The following is a 24998-nucleotide window of genomic DNA, read 5'->3' on the forward strand; positions in this document are numbered from 1 at the left end:
TGGTGGAGTCAGTGGAGAGAAATCCTCGGTTCCAGGTGGGAGGGAGGATTTGGAAGGAGTTGAAAATCCTCTGGCCACCAATAGCTGATCCACTAATCTCACTAAATTCTGTAAGGCTCCTGGAGGAGTGGGTGGACATCCCCGATGGAGAATCTAGTCGATCTAAAAAGGGGCTATATTGTTGTCCAAAAAAGGGATCTGCTGACGGGGAGTATCGGGTCCGAGGCAATATCTCACCTTTCGGCACCATGGTCAAAGGACCAGCAAGATGTATAGGGGGTGGACAGTAACCAGTGTTGGAAAAACTATATTTGGTGCCAAAAGGGGGGAGTCTGTACAGTAGATTGTGCCATGGGAGATGGAGTTTTGGACGGTTCCATACTCACAATAGGTACCGAGGGGGAAACTGGTAGCACTGGTGCTGAGGATGGTACTGTAGTCAAAGGTTGAACCACTGGTACTGTCGCAGGCACAGTCATCGATGGCTGAAGTCCTGGAACTGAAGATGGCACCGTAGAAGGGGTTGGAAGCCCTGGTGCCAACATTGCTGGTGCAAATTTAGGAAATTTTGCCTTCTGTTCCGTTGTCGTCTTTGAGTCACTAGTATGAGAAGAATTAGATTATAGAATGGCTTTTCTTCTTGTGTTCCTTCTTTGTAGGGGTTGAGCCCTCCGTCTCAGAAATAGCCTCTGAAAAAGGGGGTCTTTAGGAGACCTTTAAGAATCAGTCTGTTCTTCCTTTCCATCAAAGTACGGTCACTAAAGCCTTTACATATGTTGCACGGGAGCTGAACCTTTAGATGTGGCACCTCTAGACAGTAGACACAAGACAAATGAGCATCTGAGTTAGGCATTTTCCTCTTGCACTGATCGCACTGCTTAAAACCAGAAGTTCCCTTCTTTTCAGCCATAGTCACACACAAAAAAGGAGGAACTTGTCCTACAATTAAATGTCCAAGCAAACACAAGGCACACACTCACAAAGTCAAAATAGCGGGAGGACTTTTTTTTTGTATTAGTAAGAAGATAAAGGGAAGGAAAGAGAAAGGAGGGGGGGCCAACAATGGTAATGTACACAGAATACCAAAAACCTTGGTAAAGAAAGGGAAAAAGGCACTCAAACAGGCAAACAAGGGTAGCAAATTCTAAACGACATTAAATGACTTAAAGCAATCACAGTTAGGGAAGAAACATTTTTAAGAAAGTATAAGAATTTTAATGACTTAGCTTGAGAACTGGCTTGACACGTCTTGATGCAATACGTGGCAAATGAGATCTGGGGTGATAGAGAGAGGGGCATTATGGGTAAGCTTAGCTCGAGAGTTTTTTGACTGGCATGAGCTTGGCATAACGGCCGACTCGGTTCCGAGGATGAAACTGACACCCATCAGTAAGGAATGAATGAAGATTAACAACATCAGATCTAAACTTTAGGATACTGTAGTATTTGTTTGCTTGTATGTTTGCTAGGCATTGAGCTACCCCTGTAAGTTAAAGCAATTAAGTGGGAAAGACATTGATTCTCTTTCATAAAACTGTAAAAAATGAACTGTTAATTCTGAGAACGATCAAGTGTTTGCTGTAGGCATTTTCACCAATATTAAGGGCGAGAAGTCATTACCGAATAGCAGACAGTGAGGCATTATGAAGAGCGCAGGTTACTAGAGTAGTCTTAACATTATAGGTGACTGCTTTAAATTAGGTGATGCTAACATGTAAACTGTAACCAAACAGCATATCAAAAATTCCCAATTTAAAGAATATTTGTTAAAAAGTAAACTTTGAAAGGCCAAGGAACATCAGTTAGAATATGATTTATGTAGCAGTAAGAGATGTGCAAAATGTATAACGGGCTCCTGGGTGGTTACTAGACTTGTAGTCCGAAGGACTACTGAGGAGCCTAGGCCAAATTCCCAGTTGTCTCCATGCACCATCTGGTTAACCGATTTGCTCAGTGTCATACAGGAGGCAAATCAGTGATAAGGAAATTAAACCCTCTACTACAGGAACAACAGTTCGCAGTCAGTAACCTTTTGTACCAACTGCTTTTCAGTTTAAGATTGAACACTGGAATATATTTACGAGGTTCATAGGTGAATACTAGGCTCAATTTAAGTCTAGCCAAAAACCTGAGGTCAGATTCAAACCTTGTACCTTATGTCTATGAGGTGGACACATTAACTGTTATGCCACCCCCAACCCTTTGAACAGTAATAGTGGCATAAGGCAAGACAAAATCTCCTGAATGACACAGATAAGAATTATGCTTGCATATCCTTCAATTTATTACAAATGACAGAGCTCTGTAAACTGATAGGACTGTGGACTTAGTATACAGTGAATGCAGACGATTCAAAAGTTAACTCAACACTGATGGATAGTCATGAAGTCTGACAACAAGCATAACATCAAAAGCAATGCTTTATATTTTGCATATACAGTACTGGATATGAATAACATTCTGCAAGCATAAAAAAATACCTACCAGGTCTGTGTGCACTAATAGCTCATATAATGTACGCACTGAAGCAAAGGGTGATCCGAATTTACTGCTTCCTCTTGTGTCAGTTTTTTTTGTTCGGCACTTGGCTGTAGAAGATATAGTACGCGGGAAGCTTATCTTAACCACCCTACTTGGAGGTACAAATAGGCCGTATTTTGGCTGGCATGTAAAGTAGCTGTTAAAAGCAGATTAACAATTAGTAAGTGTGTTTGCAGAATGTATAAGTGCATCTTGAAGTACCTTTTATTATCACAATAATGTCTCATCATATTTGTGACTGAAAAATAACAACAGTTCCTCATCAGTAGCATATCTGCTACAGAATACTGTTTCATGTATGTGTAGAAAAATCAGAATGCTGTAGGTATCAGCCACATTTATACTGCAAGCAGAGGCTGTACAACAAAGCATAAGAAGGAACACATCTTCTGACATGTAGACATCAGGATGGGATATTAAACCAAAGTCCTAACTCTCTATTTCAGACACAGATAATGTACCACAGCATTTTTTTCAAAGAAGAACAGCAAATCCAAAGCCATATGTGTACAGACTTAACCTTAACATGACACGCAATGGGACCACAAGTAACTTACTGACTACCAGTTCCTAAACACAGGGGAACCATTTTGTGGGTGTCTCTACACTTCAATCTTTCCACATTAGGCGCTTTTCTCTGAGATCCTACCATGACCACAAGGGATGAGGTATCTTAGCGTGCAGCAACAGATGGCAAAACCCCACACCATGGTTTGTCACTGATATACTCCCCTTAGTCATACAGACAACCCCCACAGTCACATAACCTGTTTTGACTGACTTAGCAACTTGCACTGCCCACTGCTTAATTCCACAGGCAGCTGCTGACAAAGAATGCAAAATTGTTGCTGTCAGTCTCCTGAATTTCCATTTATCCACAGTGAGAAGTATAGGAGACAAAATATAAACTAATTTACTCGGTCAGCTGAATAAGTGACAATTTATCTTATGTCATTCATTTCAAACTACATACATCTGAAGTCCTTTATTGGGTTATTCATGTCATACTCATAACATATATATTACTTACAAGTTTTTTTGTTCAACTAATCAGGTACAGCTCCTAAAATATTTCTAAGAACATTTTTCATAGCCCATCAAAATATTTCACACCCAGAAAAATCCCTGCCAAATAAAGTAATGTGCTGCTTGCCTTCTCTGGGCTCACCAAGAGGAAGAGATGCCATAAAACATTATGACAATATATCATTAGGTTTAAGTATTTCAGTTTGACTCACTACTAGCTGTTCTGTCTTCTCCCTCATGGTACAAAGTATTACACAAAACATAGACTAGGTACATTTTGTTGATTTTAACACTCTCTCTCTCTCATTGTGTTTTTTACAGCAAAAATTTGAGTTCATTTAACTTGTTACTTTCACATGAAACCCACATTCTTAATTGGCAGTGCATTCAAAAATATTTTGAGTGAGTGCTAACAACTCATGCCTAGTATATTCTTAAATCCAACTTACACTTGCTTTAACATGTTAAAATATCTGTAAATTATTTAATGTAACTTAATTATCTTACACTTTCTAGTTCTACAAAAGACTAAGAGAATTTATACAAACCGTATTCTATTTACTGAGCCGTCGTTCTTCCCTGTTGGTGTAGATAGTTGTATGCCACACCATTCTCGATCTGCAAAAGATGTTTTGCCCAAATATCTGATTGTACCTTCTCTGTTGCTCCCATCAAGCTGTTGGAAATAAATTCAAATATGTTTAATTTTTTATGAGACCACTGACATTATATTAAGATACAATTACTGATGTTTTTATATACAAGCAGCAAGGGAGGGACAGACACTCTTCTCTTAATTATGGTAAGTTTACTGCTGGAAGACTAGAACTTGGCATGAAATGGCACACATCACAGCAGCCAGTGTTACCTGTAGTTGTATGTCACCATTTATTGCAAGGCATGTTATACCATATGTATATGTGTGTATGTATGTATATATATATATATATATATATATATATATATATATATATATATATGTATGTATATATACATGGATTCCTTTTACAAGAACAAAAGTTCACTACTTCGAACTTGTAATATGAAGCCTCACTTTTGCGAAAGTTCACTTTAACGAAAGTGAACTTTTGCGTAAGTGCACTTCACTGAAAACACCACAGCACAGTGGAGGGCATAAAAAACAAGGTTTGTGACTATCGCACCATAGTGGAGGACATTGCGATGTCCTTCACTGCGCTGCAGTCATCATGGACCTTAGGGTTAGGGCATGGGTCATGGTAAGGGGATAGCCCGGCTTACTATAACCCGTGCCATAACCTTAAGGTCTGTGAGTATTGCACGGAAGTTCAGTACAACACCCGTTCATTGTACTGAACTTCGCGTAAGTGCACTTTCGATTAAGTGCACTTTCGCTGCAGTGAGTATTCCATGCACTATTTTGAATTAGTGAAAATTCGATCTAGTGCATGGAACCCGTATATATATATATATATATATACAAACACACACACACACACACACACACACACGTATATATATATATATATATATATATATATATATATATATATATATATATATATATATATGGGCAGACAGCACAGCAGCCTGTACAGTAGCTGTGATTAAGGATGGGGATGTAGGGATTGTCTTTATTGTCACCTGTGCATCCTGCACTACTGGAGCACCCATGGGTGCTTGGGTAGCAGCACTCCACATGACAAGGATATAGATCGGATGCAGCCTGTGATCTCCAAATGTGACTCCTTAGAACTTAAGGTAGGCCACTTCAGCCATAGGTCTCACTTGTACGTTTCACGAGAGGCTTACCAGTAGGGAATTAACATCCACACAGGGTGCCACAGGTGGTGTGCAATTGATTCATTGCCATCAATGTGTAGCAATGCTGATAGAAAGTTGTCATGTACATGTTTCCTGTGGCAGAAACACAAGCACATTACCTGCTGCAAGAGATCTTTTAGTGAGACCTACTATCACAGCAAGTACTCTCCTACTGTGCAGTAAAAATATTTATGTTCTGTTTCTCAGTTCTTGTGTGTTTCCTGTCATGGCAGTTCATCAAAAATCACTTGCTTACTTATATTAGAAGAAAAATGATTTCTTGAGACCACTGTGCTGTTTTGGAGAATTTCTGCTTTCACCAAAGTTGCCTGACTATGAAACTGGCACATACAAGTTTAGGGAAAGGCGATGCAGGTGGCTTCCACTGGGAAAAAAAAAATTTCCGACTACATCCTTAGAATAAATGATAATGAAGTGTTGTATTAGGTTGTACTCACTGAAGTAGTTTAAAGTGATCACACTGCTGTCATTCATAGGGGCAGCAGTTTTATATAACCGTACAAAAACTTTTACTGCACATTTGTGTAAGTTCCAGTTCCATATATTTAATCCTGTACTGGCAAAGGTATGTCACATGATGGCAAATTTATTTATTTATTTTATTTATTTATTTGCAGTTGGTTTACCAGGATAGTCCATTGGGCCAAATTAACCCGTTTTCAATGGAGTCCTGGGGAGAAAAGCTCCAAAACTAAAAAGGTTACAATAGGTTGTTCTTAATAGTTGCACAAATTATACTCTTATACAAAGGTTAAAGATACAGAAAAATAATTTGCAAGTAAATACTTAGTAGATAATACAGACTAAAAGGAAATTTAGCATGAAAATATTGAGAAATATTATCATATTCGGAAGCAAACACTTACGGGGTGTGGCTGAGAGCATTATTTCCAATTTTCATAGGGCTAGTAATATGTAAGAGTTAGGGGTGAATAACAAGGAGAGTTGCAGGAGGAAACAGAGGAAGGAAGGAAGATGGAATTTGCAATTAATATGTAAGAGTTAGGGGTGAATAACAAGGAGAGTTGCAGGAGGAAACAGAGGAAGGAAGGAAGATGGAATTTGCAAGAGTAAGTTATGTGGGATGGGAGCAAGAGCATTCCCACTGGGATACAAGATGTGAATGAAGAGATCTTTTAAAAATAAAATGGTTGTAGGTGGTGCGAATGGAAGGTGGTAGGGAGTTCCAAAGGCGTGCAAGGCCATAAGACAGACCATTTTTTCCTGGGGGACGAGTTGGTTTATATACTTCTAACAGATTTTGATTGTTGGATCTTAATACTCTATCAGGAAGGTGCATTTTAAAAGCTGATGAAAGGGAGGGACAGAGGGAAGGGTTGAAAATAAGCTTATGTGCAAGATTTAGTTGAATATATGCGAGATCACTGAGTAGCTTTAGCCATTTCAGTTTTTGGAGAGAGGAACAGTGGTGTGTGGAGGACTTGTAGTTGGTAGCGAACCTGGCAATTTTGTTGTAGCAAGAGGAAAGTTGTGTTTTTAGAGAGGACTGTAGATTAGTTAGGAGTGGAGCTCCGTAGAGAAGGGAGGGGATGAGAAATGAAGTAGAGAGAGTGATTTTGGTAGCAGGTGTGAGGTAATGATTTTGTCAGTAGAGCATACCTAGTGTTTGATGGGTTTTTTTGATATTTAGCTGTAGGTGAGAGTTGAATTTGAGCTGACTATCAATTTGGACCCCAAGTAACTTGGTCTCTGACACCAGCTCCAGGGGTACATTATTTTGACTAGTGATGGAGAATGTGTTTATATCGAAAGACGTTGCCTTAGAGGGGGTACATAACATTAATTTACTTTTAGAGGCATTGAGTGCTAGGTGATTTGTTTTCATCCATTGCTCAGTGGTTGTAAAGGCATCCTGAGTCAGTTTTAGGAGTGAGGGGATAGAAGTGGTAGAGCAAATAATAGTAGAATCATCAGCATATTGGATGATATCTGAGAATGGGATAGAGTTGTGGAAATCATTTATAAAAATATTAAAGAGAAGGGGACCCAGTATAGAGCCCTGGGGAACAGGCAAATGTCACATAAAAGCAGCACTCTTGCCCACCTAAGTTGGTGAATGATTCTGGCTGCTAGTTAAGTCATAGACTCTTGAAGCCAAAAGGAAATTGCCCCCTTTTTATAGTGCTGAGGCACAGAACAGTCATTTTTTCTTCTGGTAGAGTTGTATAATTAGGACACAAAGTTTTGCATCACACACAAGTTAGCCAGTTGTAATGCTGCCCAGCATATTAAATCCATTTACATTTTTATCATAACTGATAGGTTGACACCAAAGTCACATAAATGCATCATATATTTAAGAAACTGATAGCATACAAGATCCGAGATATGAATTTCTGACCTATTCCTGGTTAATGCATGATCAATATGGAACTTTGCTAGATACACAAGGTAAATATTTGTTACATTTGCAGTCTTACTTATATAATACTTGAATATACTTACTAACAGCACCCGGTTCCCAACATTTAAATTACGCTTTGAAGTTGTTCTGCTACTAGTTGAAACTCTTGAAGTACTCTCTGAAGTTTTCACCCTTTTAGATAAAGCACTTGAACTATTTGCTAACATTCTTTCCTTTCTAGCTGAAACATTTGATTTTCCAGTCTGAAGAGAGGAGGAGTGTGGTACTGCAGTGTTGAGATTACATTTTGTAATTTTTGTCATGTTTGTTGTAGTACTTGGTGCTAAAAAGAACGAGAACATTTTTATAGGCATGAATATCTGTCAAACTGCATACACTTTTATAGGGATGAGTATCTGTCTGTCAAACTGCATTATCTCTCTATCTGTCCCTCTCTGTCAGCATGAACATTCCAGCTGGGCAGAGGTCATTTACAGTGGCAACCATGGGAGAAAAGCAGCATAGACAGAGATTAATTTACAAAATAAATAAATAGATATACAAACTGTTTTTAGTCGAAAGGATTTGAAAAATGCAATGTATTAGCAGTGTAACTGTCTGTACTCTCAGACTAAGTAATTATATATTACAGTACGAATAATCCAAGGCAAGCAAATAATAGCATGGATATACCTTAATAAAAACAAACTTAGATTCAAGCAGATGGTGAGAGATGAGATACTAATCTAGGGAAATGGAAAGAAGGGCAAAGAAAAAGCTAAGAGACTTAGCAGGGAAGAGAGATGAAGCTTTGAGAGACATAACAAGAAAAATGAGCGGGAGATAAGAAGGGAAGGGATGAGGAGGAAGGTGAAAGGAGGTGAAGAAAACAGAAGTGTAAGTCTGAGTAAAGAGAGAGCGTTCAAACCAGAAGGAAAAAGGGAACGTTCAAACAGAAGAGTGGCAAGGCAGTTAGTGTGAGAAGACAGCCAGTAAGGATGAATAAATCACATGACATCCCAGTTACAGGACATCTTCTTAGAAAGATTCAGTTTAATGGCTTGCTTGAAGGCTAGCTTGAGAGACTTTTGTATTCTTTATAAAACATTCCTAACAAATATACCCAGTCATTCTGCTTAATGTTACTAGTGACTATTGCCCCAGTCTAACATACTGGGGATTCAAAATTCTTAAATGCCTTCTTAGACAAACACTTTCATATTTCATATTAATTTGCAATCAGTTTTAATAGTCTACTAGAAAAAGTACTATAAAATGGTAATTGGTAGGATGTTTACAACTGCACTGACCCTACCTCTGGCTTATCCATTTTCTGTAACATACTGATACATATCCAAGACAAATTAAGAAAGACATCTAAAGACAGTGTTATTGTCTGTCACTCATGATAGATGTCTGTAAGCCTGTTGTCTACTTAAGGACAGAAACATGTCATGGGGAGAATGTGAAAAAGATTAATTTAACTCTACTAAATTCCAGCAGTATCAGGAGTTAATGTGCACTGCCAGTATACAGATTCATGATGCTAAGACTCTTTTCTTCAGAAATGTTCAGACAACACAACTGAGCAAACCAAAACATTCTGCAGCACCATTACATTTTTTTAATTCTGATAAAATATTCCCAAAATGTCATGGCACCTTCCACATGACACCTAACACAGTGGTGGCTATCCATTCTAATATCTCTTCTTCTTCATAAGCTTGTCATTCCAACTTCCTTTACTCAGTATAACCAAACCTGATGTTCCTCTTCACAAACTCATTGACTACCCCAATTCTACTACCAATCACTGTCATTCAGAAAAGTACAAGAGAGTCTCAAAACAGTTATCAGTATATCCTACTGTTTCACTAGTTACATCCTAAAATTTCTCTCTCACCTTCTGGCAGGAGAGTGCTGTCTGGGTTCCATCTAATCGAGGGTGATTAGACTACAGCTCAGACAGTGCATCCTTATTGGCTAGCTTGAGTTAAAAGGGTTATATCTTCTTTTATATAAGTCCAGCATCTGCACTTTCTCGTGTGTAGCACAATCACGCACTGCTGCATAGAGGTAGTTACCGCTGGTGGTTATAGTAGCAAACATTTTGCTTGTTAAATTTTCCTTTAGCACTTTGCTTGTGGTCCTACAGAGGTTTTTCATGGTTCAGCAGTACCATCAGGTAAAACACTAAGCCTAGCCTTAGAGGTACCAACACACCTTTCACCCACTAGCCACTCCTAAGTGTGACCTCTCTTCCTGGCCATATAAATTTACCTAACACTATGGATGTACAATTTCCCACAGTTTCTCCATCCAGCTTGGTCGACATGGGTATCATGAGACAGTGTAGTAACTGCCTCATGTTCACCAACAACCCTCTGCTCCTAGACCACACAAACTCAACATGTGAGAGATGCAGCTATATTAAGAACCTTGAATCCATGCTCTCTCACACACCAGTCAATACATATGACAATGAGCGGGTTGTCAGCATGCACACCTCACCTCCTACTCCAGCCAAACCCACATCACAAGTACCTACATATGTGGGGATCCTCACCAGAAACATACCTAAATACTAGAGACCTCCCAAACAAAAACACAAGCACACTATACTTAATACTTCCTCTGCAGAACACAATACAGATAATAGCTCACCTGTCTCACCTGTCAAGTCCTTAAGGCAAAACACAAAGCCAAACATATTAGTCATAGGTGACTCCATAATGAGACACACAGATGTTCCTCTCACCAGGCTGGATAAGGAGAAGTTCATGGTCAGCTGTCTGTCAGGTGCCAGGATCTGCAACATCACACATGCACTCAACTCTCTCAACAACAGGTACTGTTATGACTCTGTCATAGTCCATGCTAGTGTGAATGACTTGAAACATACCTCTCTGGACTATATGAGGAGAGAAATGATTGAGCTCTCGGATTATGTGTCTCAGGCTGGTATGTCCCTAGCCTTAAGCAGTATTTTACCTTCACCTAGGATGATGCCTTAATACAAACAGAAAATGACTGACTTCAATAATTGGTTTAGTTTCTGGTGTCATTCCAAGGGGATACAGTATCTGTCAGCCTGGGATGACATGATTGACAGACCTTGATGCTTTGCCAGAGATGGTCTTCATCTGTCACCCCTGGTATTTCAGCTACTGGTCAAGGCTCTTGCCACCCTCATAGTGCCTTTTTTAGGCTGTGTCTCAAGGACAAAATTCCCAACATAAGAACTCCATCTAAAAACAACCTCAAGGTTTTGAGCTAAACGCTAGGAGTCTTAATGTAAAACTGCATTCACTGGAAACAGTCCTCACCTTGGAAAACATAGACATTTGTGCAGTCACAGAGACCTGGTTCAAGGCTGTGGAGAGCACCCCAGCCATATCGAGCTACACCTCCTTCCACATGTTCAGACCACAAACTGAATGCATGGAAACTAAAGGAGGCAGTGTATCAACAGTTATAATAAATACACCCCCAGATTGGTTAGACAGCATGATTCCCTGGGGAGATTTCAGATGCAATTAACTGTTGGTAGGACACTTATTCAAGTCATTGCCAGCTACAGGACCCCCTCCATGAATCAGAACACCCACTTTGCCTATTTGGATCTACTTGATTCTATCAAGATACATCCAAGCATCATGTTTTTGAGTGACTTTAACTACCCATCCATTGACTGGGGAAATTAGTCATGTGCAAATCACTTTCCCAAAGGTTCCTCAACTTCATTAACTCCAATACCCTGGACCAGCTAGCTGTCACTCCCACAAGGGGTGCCAACACCCTGGATCTGGTACTTAACAGTATAGAGGACCACTGTAGCACTCCCATTGTGAGGTCTTCCCTGGTGAGATCTGACCACAAATCAGTCTCATTCAAAGTAACTATCACACCTGACCCCCTCCCAGCACCAACTAAACTACAAAACTTCTCCAAAGCAGATTATAACCTCTTACGCGATGGCATAAATAGCTTCACTGCACCTCCCCCCTCAGATGGAACTGGCAACTATGCTGAGTTCTACACCAGTGCCTCATACAAACATCTGAACAACTGCATTGACTTGATCATACCTGATAGGACCAAAACAAGCTCCTCAAGGAAGAGCAAACCTGTCTGGAGACAACTGCAATTAACAGGCTTTACAATAAGAGGAAGAAATTGTTGCCTAAGAGTAAGAGGGAGTGAGCCCTAAACTCGAAACACTCCCTCCTCAGCTTAAACAAGCAAATAAGTCTTCTTGTGAAGTCCTCCAAAGCTAACTATGAATCCACATTAGCTTCCTCAACTAAGGACAACCATAAGGCATTCTTTAGTTACATCCGTAACCTAAACGGAAAGGTCCAGATTTGTGCAGAACTGGTAGTTAATGATACCATATATACTGAACCTGTGGACATTGCTAACTTGTTAGCTGACAGGTTCTGTGAAAACTTCACTCCCCTTTCCCTGCCACAATTACCCCAAGATATCCCTACCACCTGTCCTCTACCTTGTATCGCTAAAGAACAGGTCAAGAATGCCCTCTCTAATATCAAAAACACAGCATCCATGAGACATGATTACATCCAAAGCTGCATCCTACAGGGGCTCAAACAAGAATTTACAATGCCATTGGGTACTGTTTTCAATCGTAGTCTAAGCACTGAATTCATCCTGGCTGAATGGAAAAAGGCCACCGTTATTCCCTTGCACAAAGATGGTGCTTCCACTGACCCTGGGAACTATAACATTTGGTAAACAATCCTTTAATTCATCTTATAGTATAGACAACACCCTGCTTCAAAATGAAAGCATGGTGAGAGACCCTGGAACATGGAAAGATAATTCCTATGCCTTTGACCATCACACTGCAACAGTAGTTAGGAAAGCTTTTTATTTCTCACAGCTGACTGCAAAAGGTATTTCATCTAAGGAAGTTCTTACCCCCCTATATTCAACATTGGTCAGAGCTATTGAATGCAATGTGCCTTTTGGGATGTATCTTATTAGGAATATCAAGAAATTGAATAGACCCTAGAGGTTCCAGACTAAAAAAGATCACAGACATAAAAAAAAAAGAGCTAACAGGAGAAGTTGGAAACGTTCCTTTATTCATTATCCCACAGACTGCTTAGGGATGATCTATAACTAGCCTTTCAGACCATTACACACCCAGTAGTCCTAGACCTCTTATATTTCCACAAATCAAACAGTCCTACTAACACTAGAACTGGGGCCAAAACTTGCTTCAGCAATTAAACAAAACACAGTGAAGAGACAGATTTTTCACACAATACTTCCTCATTCTCTGGAACAAAATTCCACTCCAAATAAAGCAGTATGAGACACTTTATTCTTGCAAAAAGCAGTCAGAAAAGTAGATGGGTATCCACAGATGCACCTTTAGTATGATGGCCTGTTTTTCCTTGGAAAGGGAGGTAAGGTCTAAGGGTGGGTACTGGTAAGGAGTAAATGACCACTGGGCCCAGTTGCCTTGTATACTTTATGACTCTATGATTCTGTGATGATGTTACAGCCTCACCAGTGGTAACAGTGATGGGAATAAGCAAACTGCAATTAGAGATTTACATCCTATATCAATGTAAAGATGTTAATACAGCACTATATTTTCTTTTTACATAATTCAAAAATATGAACACCATTGCCTTCTAATGACACATAACTCCAAAAGAGCCCAAGTATTTTGAATTGCTATACTGAAGAAATTATCGCAGTAGATGATATGACTGCAATGCACTTCAGCTGCCAATAATATGTTAGAGCTTAATGCTATTGTTTACACTTACGGCATATTTCTGATCAATCAAGTATGTGTCAGTCAGTTCGTGAGCAGTATATTTTATTAACTTCAGGAAAATGTGCATTCATCTTTGAAGATGTTGTCAGACATCTTTATATTGTAAGAAAGATTTTGCCTCTGTGTTTCACCCCACTCACACAGGACATTCTAGGTGTTCCACAGTACTACACCAAGAGAGACAGTATCACTGGTTGTACACGCTTAGTACAACTCTTGTCTACCCTCCAGTGAAGTTAATCTCCCCACCTCACCCATCCAACTGTACAAAACGCAAGGTAAACCAACTGTCATCTTGCCAAACACAACATGTGCCAAACATGTTGTCATCTGGTTCACTAATTCATCATTATACCACAGAATGTATCTCTCTAAATAGATCCATGCCCAGCTTCAGTTCTAAACCTTAGACATGGTACAGTTGAATACCCCATTCCTGAACCACTGCAGAAGAGATACAGTAGATTACCACTGTCAATCAATTCCTTGGTTATCAGAAAAAGTAAACAAAGGAACAAGTTTCTTATTGGTATTTAGTCAACTTATCAGTGGCCACCTGATCAAACATTGGTTGGTAGTAGCCAACTTAACAGAAATTCCAAATTCTTTAACTTTGCAAACCCTTATGCAGCTTTGTGATTCTTAGCTATAATAGAGGAGGGGTGGATGAGCTCTTCCTGTATAGCACAAGTGTGTGGCACAGGAAAAAGAACTATAACTGTAGCTTGATCAGTTGACTATGACCAAATAATGTTTGATGAGTGGATTGGCAGTGAAGTAACCTGCAATCTTTTGTAGCAACACTGAGTGATGGGGGATAAACTATACAAACATGATACATATGCATTAATTTAGGCTTTTTCTAGCCTTAGTGTGCTACTCGTTGGCCTTGAACCACATTTTTTCTCATTAAGTAAGCTGATTCTGGACATCCATATTATTTTTCTGTACAGCTGAGAAAGGTCTATCTTGGCTCAAAATATCGACCTGCTTAATGAACAAGAAAACCGTATCCTTTCAGTCAATTAGCTCACAATTTTACTCATTAACACTAACCAGCAGTCAGATAATTAGGTGTCACATTCCTGGCTGCTGGCAGGCTGGGCAGCATTTGGACTGAGTTAGAGAAAAAAACAAAAAAATACATAAGAAAAAAATATTTTCAATTAACCAAGAACAACTTTTTGCATTTCCTTTTCAGTTAAAATAATTTTCTCACAGTTAACATGTTTGTTCATACGATCATAGTATCATAGCAAGTTACTAGGCTACTGGCACTGATGCCCTTATAAGCCTAGCCAATAAATTAGCCCATGTTCTCAAAAGTCAGAACCCGATGTCTCTGTCCAGGAGGGACACAGGTGGAATCCCTGGGGTGTATTTTCTATTTCCCATCCAGTCATCCAGGATCCTCTTAAAGAGGGTTAATTAAGTATTCTACTTGGCATGGAGAGGGAGTCTATTCCACAGATGGTGGACTCTCTGGGAGACAAATCTGTCCCGTCAGCAAGTCCTGTTGATGTCACAGACCAAGTTGAGGTTTTGCATGCAGGTCACATGAGTGGTGTTTGGCTTGCGGATATGCAGCAATTTCATTAAGGTGGGGTCAAAGATGTATTGTATGCCAGACATAGATCACCTCTGAGGAGTCTGCATGAGACAGAATTGAGAGACAGGGCTTTTAACCTATCCATGTAGGATAGTTTTATGAAGTCCTGGATTCCCCTGATCAGAAATCTCTGTGGTCTCTCCAGCTGCTGCATGTGCTTTGTGAGGTACATGCCAAAAGGGGAGTTATACTATATAATGGGCCTGATAAGGGAGGAATACAGGTAAGCTGTGACTTCCATGTTCCAGGAAGAAATACCCTTACTGATGAGGTGACCCATGTAGGAAGCTTTCCATAAAATGGAGGCAACATGGTGGTCAAAAGTTAGATTGCTGTCAACTTGGGTGCTCAGGTCCCTCACAACTGCATGTGTGCTTAGAACATTGCTATTAATGTCATAATTTGTGGAGATGTCTCTCTCCCCAAAGGGGATGATGATGCATTTTTTGGCATTTAGTTTGAGGCCGTGTTTCTGGAACCAGTCATTTCCCTGGCTGAGACCCTCTTGTAGTATGCCTACATCACTAAGGGAGTTGGTGACAACACTCAGCTTGCAGTCATCTGCAAACATGGTCAGCCAAAGACCTCTGGTTTTGGCTAACACCTTGGAGAAGTATGTCCTAAACAGCAGCAGCCCCAAGACCAATCCATGGGATATGCCGCTTGTTACAGGTCTACTACTTGAGGTAGCCTCCCCTATTTTGACTTAGTGAATTCTATCAGTGAGCCAATTAACTACCCATCTGGTCACATATGGATTTACGCCAAGCTGGAATACTTTATCTATTATCCCCAAGTGGGGATTAGTGTCGAACACCTTGGCCAGATCAAGGTAGGTGGCATGCACCGTCTTTCCTCGTCCATGGCTTTGGTGATTGACTCAAAGAAGTCTACCATATTTAACAGGCATGATCTCCCCTTCACAAAATAAAACTGTGCAGGATCAAGCATTTGCAGGTTGACAATGTCTTTTTTAAGGTGGCCCATGTTAATGCATTCCATGGCCTTGCAAATCAGGCTAGTTAGATTGCAGACGTATGTGAAGAAGGCCTTATTCATGGCAATGAATATTGTAAATATAATACCATGATTAACTTACACAGAAGCAGCTGTACTGAGTTAGGAGTAGAAGGAAAAAAAGAAATACATGTGAAAAAAATATTTTCAAATAAAGAACAACTTTTTGCATTTCCTTTGCAATTAAAGTAATTTTCTCACATTCAACATGCTTATTCATGGCAATGAATATTGTAAATTTAATGCCATGATTAAGTTACAGAGAAGCAAACATTTTTATTGTGATCGGCCTTACCAGAGTTCAGCAAAAAATCATCAAGCATAATCCTCCCTTACCTGACTCTACTTCAGAGTTCCTGCATCTTTTAATTAGTATAGGAATCTTACTTCTTTGTTGTTTATCTTTCTTCTCCATTGCATCAATTTTCATTGAAGAACTTCTCGTCAAATTAGCTAAACAGAACATGGGTAGAAGAAGGCAGAATTAGGTAACACAGTGAATAATTCAGTAACCCCATCCAAACAGTGAAAGGTAAGAACAAGAAAAAGTACATGTGCACAGACACACACACACACACACACACACACATGCAAATACACACACAAGCACACACATGGAAAGACACACACACACATGCACACACACACACACACACACACACACACACACACACACACACATATACAAACACACACAAGCACAAATGGAAAGACACATACACACACACACACACACACACACACACACACACACACACACATATATGCATACACAGACACACACACACACACACACACACACACACACACATATATATATATATATATATATATATATATATATATATATATATATGCACACACAAGCGTGCACACACACACACACACACACACACACACACACACACACACACACACACATATGTATACACACACACACACACACACACACACACACACACACATATGTATACACACACACACACACACACACACACACACACACACACACACACACACACACACACACACATATATGGATACACACACACACACACACACACACACACACACACACACACACACACACACACACACACACACACATACACACACACACACACACACACAGACACACACATATACACATACAAACATGCATGCAAGCACACATATACAAATACAAACACACACAAATGCACGCATATAAATACACACACACACACACACACACACACACACACACACACACACACACACAGACACGCACTCACACATCCACACCCACACCGATATATAAACGCATATATACAAACACACATACAAGCATACAGGGTTCCTATCAAGTAGTTGAACTTATACAAGTTTGAACCAGATATGGTTGAGACCATATGTTCGAATTTGTAAAAGTTTGAGTGTTTGAATGGAAATCTCCATAAGCGGATGTTTACATTCACTTCAATATGGTGTGATCTTGGAGTTGGTATATTTAAGAGCGGGGGGAGGGGTATGGGGGATGCATGGGGGCTTGCCCTCTGCTTAAAACAAGTTTTTGTTTTGTGTGTTGTGTTGTTATTTTTTTTTTTTAGATACTCGAAGTTCTGTAATTTCGAACATAATGGTTCGACCATTAGGTGTTTGGCATTATGGAACTTCGTCTATCTAATATAGACCTAAGCATACATATGCAAACACAGACACACACACAAGCACACACATGCAAAGACACACACACACACACACACACACACACATGCACATACACACATAGACATGCGTGTGTCCACACGTGCACATGTGCACACAAATGTTTCTTCCAAACAATGCAGGTCCTGCAAATTTTTCTCATAGATTTGAGTTGAAGAGAATTGTGTCTGCTTAATGAATGAATGATAAAATTAATCAGTTAGATACTATAAAATTTCCCAGCTTAGAAATTTAGTTGGAGCCTTTTTCAAACAGCACTTCAGTTACTAGAGGGTAGGAAGTGGAAATATATAACAATACAAGGGTGAGTGAAATAACAGAATAAGAAAATAAAAAAAAGCGAGAGAAAAGTTTTCACTTGCATACTTTAAAGAAGGCTTATTTATGCAGTATTATTTTCGGTACTTACGAATTATTGGAACCAGATTCCAAACAACTTGATAATACGTAACTGCCGATAGCAGCTTACTAAGTGGATATGAGAAATATTTACAATTCGTCTGTACTTTTTTTTTTTTTTTTTTTATACTTTGTCTCCCATTACTTTGGGCTTTGTCAACACTTCTTGTCTAACAGGTTGACTTACATATTAAAGCAACCAGGAGCCAAATCAGTCAAAGTGTGTGTGTGTGTGTGTGTGTGTGTGTGTGTGTGTGTGTGTGTGTGTGTGTGTGTGTGTGTGTGTGTTGGTAGGGAAATTTCACAGGGCAGTCTTTGATTCTATGCTGTATTGCAGGAAATGTATCCAAACCTCATGCATCTACTCAACAAATAACAGTTAACAATAAATGAATTAACAAGTGCTGAAAAGTATAAAACCATCTTGGGGTAACGATGCAACGTAAATACGCATTGTTTGGAACCGCAACCAAAGAAAGCTATTATGCAAAAGAAAGAAATATAAACCATTCAAAATTAAGGATCAAGATATGGCGAGGGGTGTCCCTTACACTGCAAACTGTTGCAGAACTTTTCAAAAGGACATTTATTTATTTTTTTTTATTTTATTTTACATTTGTTGACTGGGATAGTCCAACTGGATACCTGCCCATTTTCAGCGGAGGCCCGAGGAGAAAAGCTCCATACATACATACAGAAAAACTGTTACATTAAAGAAGTTAAAACACTGTTACAAATATAATACATAGGATACAATGTATTCATTCTGTCATATGCAAATCTGATTTGTTACAGAATAACAATTAGGAAGGAATGTAGTGGTGGCCAAAAGACCTCTTTGACACATGTTTATACTGCCAGAGTTAGTCAGGATTAGAGCAAGGACACAGCCATTGCCTTTTAAGGTACTGTTTTAGATTTTTTTTGAATTGGGTTAGAACGGGTGCTGAAGTAAGCTCAACAGGAAGTGAGTTCCATATTTTACCAATAGAGCTGGCATATAGAGAATCTCCAGATGAGTTGTTGCTTTTGAGGGTTTGGACTAATAATTTGTTGGATGAGCAAAGTGTCTTGAGGTTGCTGTAAGGGGTGATAATTTTTGTAAGTACAGGTGTGTTTTCAGGTTGGTAGAGAATTTTATGTGCTACTATTAGCTGACTGTACTGAAGTTGGATAGGTAATTCTAGCCACCCTAGATTCTTTAGGTTCAGACAGTGCTGTGTTCTGTATGCTGCTCCAGTGGCAAATCTATCAATATGATTAAAGCAGCTAGAGAGTTTATTAAGGTCAGACTTACTGATGTTCGTGAAGAGAGGAGATGCATAAATGAGGGTGGAACTTAGATGTGTGTGGGCAATAACCATCCTAGCTAGTGGAGTGAGGAAAGGTTTGATCTTGTATAGTGAGCCAAGTTTTTTATTAACTTTTTTAACAGGTTGATTAATATGCATATCAAACTTGAGGTTATTATCAACTGTTACACCTAACAGTTTGGTACAGGGATCTGGGACAATGACAGTGCCATTGTTAGATTTTATAGTAAAGGTTGGACCGGAGGCTTTATGAGTGGGGGAGAAAAGCTGTAGTTTTGTTTTGTTAGGATTTAATAGGAGACATCAATTACAGAGCCAATTTTCGACAGTATTAAAAACATTTTGGGATAGAGTCTGCAGACTTAAAGGGGAGGCAGCAGAGCAAATCAAAGTGGAGTCATCTGCATATTGAATGCAGGTGTCTGTTGGGATGACTGTCTACAGGTCATTAATAAATATAGAAAATAATAGGGGTCCTAATATAGAGCCCTGAGGGACCCCAACGGTGATAGGTAGAAGGGAAAATAGTTTGTTCTACCATAGTACAGCTTGTTGTCTACCATGCAGATAAGATTTGAACCATTGGATAGCCTAGACATCTAGGGGAATAGTTTTAAGTGTGTGTATGAGTAGTTGGTGGTTGACCATGTTGAAGGCCTTGGAGAGATCAAGAAAGAGGGCAGAAGAAAGCTTATTGTTGTTTCGGTTTTGATTAATAACATTGGAGAAGGAGACGAAGGCTGTGGTTGTACTGTGGAATGGTCTGAAACCATGCTATGAGTTAGCCAGGAGATTGTGCTGAATTTGATGGCTCAGGAGTTGTTTATGGATGCACTTCTCCATACTTTTAGCCAGGGGTGACAAAATAGCTATAGGTCTATAATTTGACAGTTCAGTGGAACTGCCCCATTTGTAGAGTGGAATAACATGGGATGTCTTCCAGATGGAGGGGATAGTGGCTTCTGATATAACTCTATTGATCAGGATAGAGATCGGGTATGCTATGGCATCCGCAGCTTTTTGTAGATACTCAGCTGGGAGGAGATCGACTGCAAGGGTGGTAGGTTTTAGTTTCTTGATTAGGGCATGGATAAGTAATGTGGAAATTGGTTGAAAGTTAAAGGAGAGTTGAGAACTAGGTGCAGCGGCATTAGGACTTGGGCAACTGGGAGATAATTGGTTAGCTAGTGATTGGATAGTTTCTGTAAAGAAACTATTAAAGGAATTGGCAACGTCTTCTGAAGGTTTTTGGATGGTAGCCAAGGGGGTAGGAGTTGTGCATTGCCCTGGGTGAATAAGTTTATTTATGCCTGCCCAAAACTTCTGCAGATTGTTTTGATGCTTCTGTTGTAACTGGCAGTAAAAGTTTTTTTTATCTAGGGTGGTAGATTTTTTAGTGCTGTTCCTTACTTGTCTAAATCTAAGTTGATCTAAGGAGGATTTTGTGGTACGCCAAGTGGTCCACATCTACAGACCATGTAATTAATACGTATCGTGTAGGCTTTGGTGGGACTTTTTATTTTTGGATTGACCAAAAGCTGTATATTCACAAGAATCTGCATAACGATCTTTTCTTTGTGCTTGTTAAATGATGTTTAATTCCTTATGAATTAAAATGCTTACACAAAACATTTCACAAAGTTTATTTATGACCAGTAAAGACATTCAACCATAACCTACATTCTGCAGCAAACTGATGCTATACCGTGGCATAAACTACTTCTGTTTCACCAGTTTTCAGGCATTTTCAGTTATTAATTTCTGCCTTTGTTTCCATTATGGTGGCATTGCAACCTGGTTCCGAAAATATGTAAGTACCTTATTTTCTTACTCCTCATAGCTGACATCTGTGGGTGAGAGGATGGCAGAATGGTTAAGGTGTTTACCTTACAGACACAAGGTGCAAGGTTTGATTCTCACATGGGGAAATTGGCTAGGCTTAAAATGTCCCACAAGGGTAATTAGACTAGTACTAATCTATGAACCTATGAACTAGTTGTAAGTTCTCAGCTGTGAACTGGATATGTAACCTGTTAATCAATGCCACATTCAATATAGTAAATCCCAGGACAAATATACTCAATCGGCTAGCCCAGAAGCAACATGCTTTACATCACTGAAGTTCTCATTTATAGTAAACTACTGTATTTAAATATTTGAAGAATTCAGACGCAAAGAGAAAGAAAAAAAGAAGAAACGGAAAATTCTTCAAGTGCTGTAAAAACTTACACTGAACAAATATGTTAAAAATCATGTAACCCTCAAATGAAAACCATGGACAATGCTTACTACGTTTGATCAATACTCAGACATACCAGTAAAATACATGGTAGAGTAAGGAAAATCATACTGGTGAATGATTTACTGGATATATGAAATATTTGCAATCAAAATTTGTGAGGTTCTGGCAAATCCCTGGGGAATGAAGTCACTAAATAATAATAATGACAGATATTTGAGTTTCAGATTTTGTATCCTTCAGAAAATACACAATAATGCAAAACCTGTTATTCTAACAATTTTCTTAAGTTTACAGAAACAGTATTTAAAATCTCTTCCTATTTTTGGGCCTTTGCCCACCCAACCCCCTTGTTTTTGGCTTTGTCCAGATTTCTTGTGCTCAAAGGTTGAGAGGTATGGGTGTCATCCTCAAGACTCGCTCTGATATGCCGAAGCTCCAAACAGAACTCACACATGTCAAAAACTTGAGTTCAACAAATCGGTTAAAACTAAGGGTTAAAAAGAGCAGTATTATCATATTTGGTAAACAATCCTTTAATCCAGCTTATAGTATAGACAGCAACCTGCGTCAAAATGAAAGTATGCTGAGAGACCTTGGAACATGTAAAGATAATTCCCATGCCTTTGACCATCATATTGCAAAAGTAATTAGAAAATCTTTTTATTTGTCACAGCTGAATGCAAAAGGTATTTCATATAAGGAAGTTCTTACCCTCTATATTCAGCATTGTTCAGATCTATTATTGAATGCAATGCCCCTTTTGGGAAGTATCCTACTAGGAATATCAAGAAATTGGAAAGACCACAGAGGTTCCAAACTAATAAAGATCATAAACATAAAACAAAACAGCTAGGAGTAGAAGCTGAAAGCCCTGTCCCTTTATTCAATGGCCCACAGACTCCTTAGGGGTGATCTGTACCTAGTCTTTCAGACCATTACAGACCCAGTAGTCCTAGACCTCTTATATTTCCATAAATCAAACAGTTCCACTAACACTAGAACTAGGGCCCAAACTTGCTTCAGCAATTAAACAAAACACAGTGAAGAGACAGATTTTTCACACAATACTTCCTCATTCTCTGGAACAAAATTCCACTCCAAATAAAGCAGTACGAGACACTTTCTTCCTGCAAAAAGCAGTCAGAAAAGTAGATGGGTATCCACAGATGCACCTTTGGTATGATGGTCTATTTTTTCTTGGAAAGGGAGGTAAGGTCTAAGGGTGGGTACTGGTAAGGAGTAAATGACCACTGGGCCCAGTTGCCTTGTATACTTTATGACTCTATGATTCTGTGATGATGTTACAGCCTCACCAGTGGTAACAGTGATGGGAATAAGCAAACTGCAATTAGGGATTTACATCCTATATCAATGTAAAGATGTTAATACAGCACTGTATTTTCTTTTTACATAATTCAAAAATATGAACACAATTGCCTTCTAATGACACATAACTCCAAAAGAGCCCAAGTATTTTGAATTGCTATACTGAAGAAATTATCGCAGTAGATGATATGACTGCAATGCACTTCAGCTGCCAATAATATGTTAGAGCCTAATGCTATTGTTTACACTTACGGCATATTTCTGATCAATCAAGTATGTGTCAGTCAATTCGTGAGCAGTGTATTTTATTAACTTCAGGAAAATGTGCATTCATCTTTGAAGATGTTGTCAGACATCTTTATATTGTAAGAAAGATTTTGTCTCTGTGTTTCACCCCGCTCACACAGGACATTCCAGGTGTTCCACAGTACTACACCAGGAGAGACAGTATCACTGGTTGTACACGCTTAGTACAACTCTTGTCTACCCACCAGTGAAGCTAATCTTCCCACCTCACCCATCCAACTGTACAAAACGCAAGGTAAACCAACTGTCATATTGCCAAACACAACATGTGCCAAACATGTTGTCATCTGGTTCACTAATTCATCATTATACCACAGAATGTATCTTTCTAAATAGGTCCATGCCCAGCTTCAGTTCTAAACCTTAGACATAGTACAGTTGAAGACCCCATTTCTGAATTACTGCAGAAGAGATACAGTAGATTATCACTGTCAATCAATTCCTTGGTTATCAGAAAAAATAAACAAATGAACAAATTTCTTATTGGTATTTAGTCAACCTATCAGTGACCACCTGATCAAGCATTGGTTGGTACTAGCCAACTTAACAGAAATTCCGAATCATTTAACTTTGCAAATCCTTATGCAGCTTTGTGATTCTTAGCTATAATAGAGGAGGGGTGGATGAACTCTTCCTGTATAGCACAAGTGTGTGGCACAGGAAAAAGAACTATAACTGTAGCTTGATCAGTTGACTATGACCAAATAATGTTTGATGACTGGATTGGCAGTGAAGTAATCTGCACCCCTTTGTAGCAACACTGAGTGATGGGGGATAAACTATACAAACGTGATAAATATGCATTCACTTAGGCTTTTTCTGGCCTTAGTGTGCTACTCTTTGGCCTTGAACCAATTTTTTCTCATTAAGTAAGCTGATTCTGGACATCCGTGTTATTTTTTGTACAGCTAAGAAAGGTCTATATTGGCTCCAACTATCTACCTGCTTAATGAACAAGAAAACCGTGTCCTTTCAGTCCATCATCTTGTAATTTAATTCATTAATACCAATCAGCAGTCAGATAATTAGGCGTCACATTCCTGGCTGCTGGCAGGCTGGGCAGCAGTTGGACTGAGTTAGGAGTAGAAAACAAATACATGTGAAAAAAGTCTTTTCAATTAAGCAGCAACTTTTTGCATTTTCTTTTCAGTTAAAGACATTTTCTCACATTTAATATGCTTATTCATGGGATCATAGTATCCTAGCAAGTTACTAGGCTACTGGCTCTGAGGCCCTTATAAGCCTAGTCAATAAATTAGCCCATGTTCTCAAAAGTCAGAACCCGAAGCCTTAGTCCAGCAAGTACACAGGTGGAATCCCAGGGGTGTATTTTCTATTTTCCATCCAGTCATCCAGGTTCCTCTTAAACAGAGATAATGAATTACCCTGCTTGACATGGAGTAGTTTATTCCACAAATGGTGGAGTCTCTGGGAGATAAATCTGTCCTGTCAGCAAGTCCTATTGATGTTGCAGACCAAATTGAAGTTTTGCATGCAGGTCACGTGAG

The 24998-nt window shown here is 39.2% G+C and overlaps 1 protein-coding gene across 1 annotated transcript in view; it reads right to left on the reverse strand.

Annotated features, from left to right (window-relative positions):
* The window catches only part of LOC122801984 (CAP-Gly domain-containing linker protein 1-like), a 141151-nt gene that overhangs the window by 35369 nt on the left and 80784 nt on the right, over window positions 1-24998 (reverse strand). The window contains exons 3-6 of the mRNA XM_044071756.1: window positions 16534-16650; window positions 7858-8099; window positions 4116-4243; window positions 2485-2677 (exon numbers count right to left, since the gene is read on the reverse strand). Of these exons, the coding sequence (XP_043927691.1) occupies window positions 2485-2677; window positions 4116-4243; window positions 7858-8099; window positions 16534-16650 (680 nt within the window). The remainder of the gene's footprint in view (window positions 1-2484; window positions 2678-4115; window positions 4244-7857; window positions 8100-16533; window positions 16651-24998) is intronic.

This window comes from Protopterus annectens, chromosome 1.part0 (assembly GCF_019279795.1).
Source record: "Protopterus annectens isolate FY-2018-M chromosome 1.part0, PAN1.0, whole genome shotgun sequence".
In the NCBI taxonomy this organism is placed as follows: domain Eukaryota; kingdom Metazoa; phylum Chordata; order Ceratodontiformes; family Protopteridae; genus Protopterus; species Protopterus annectens.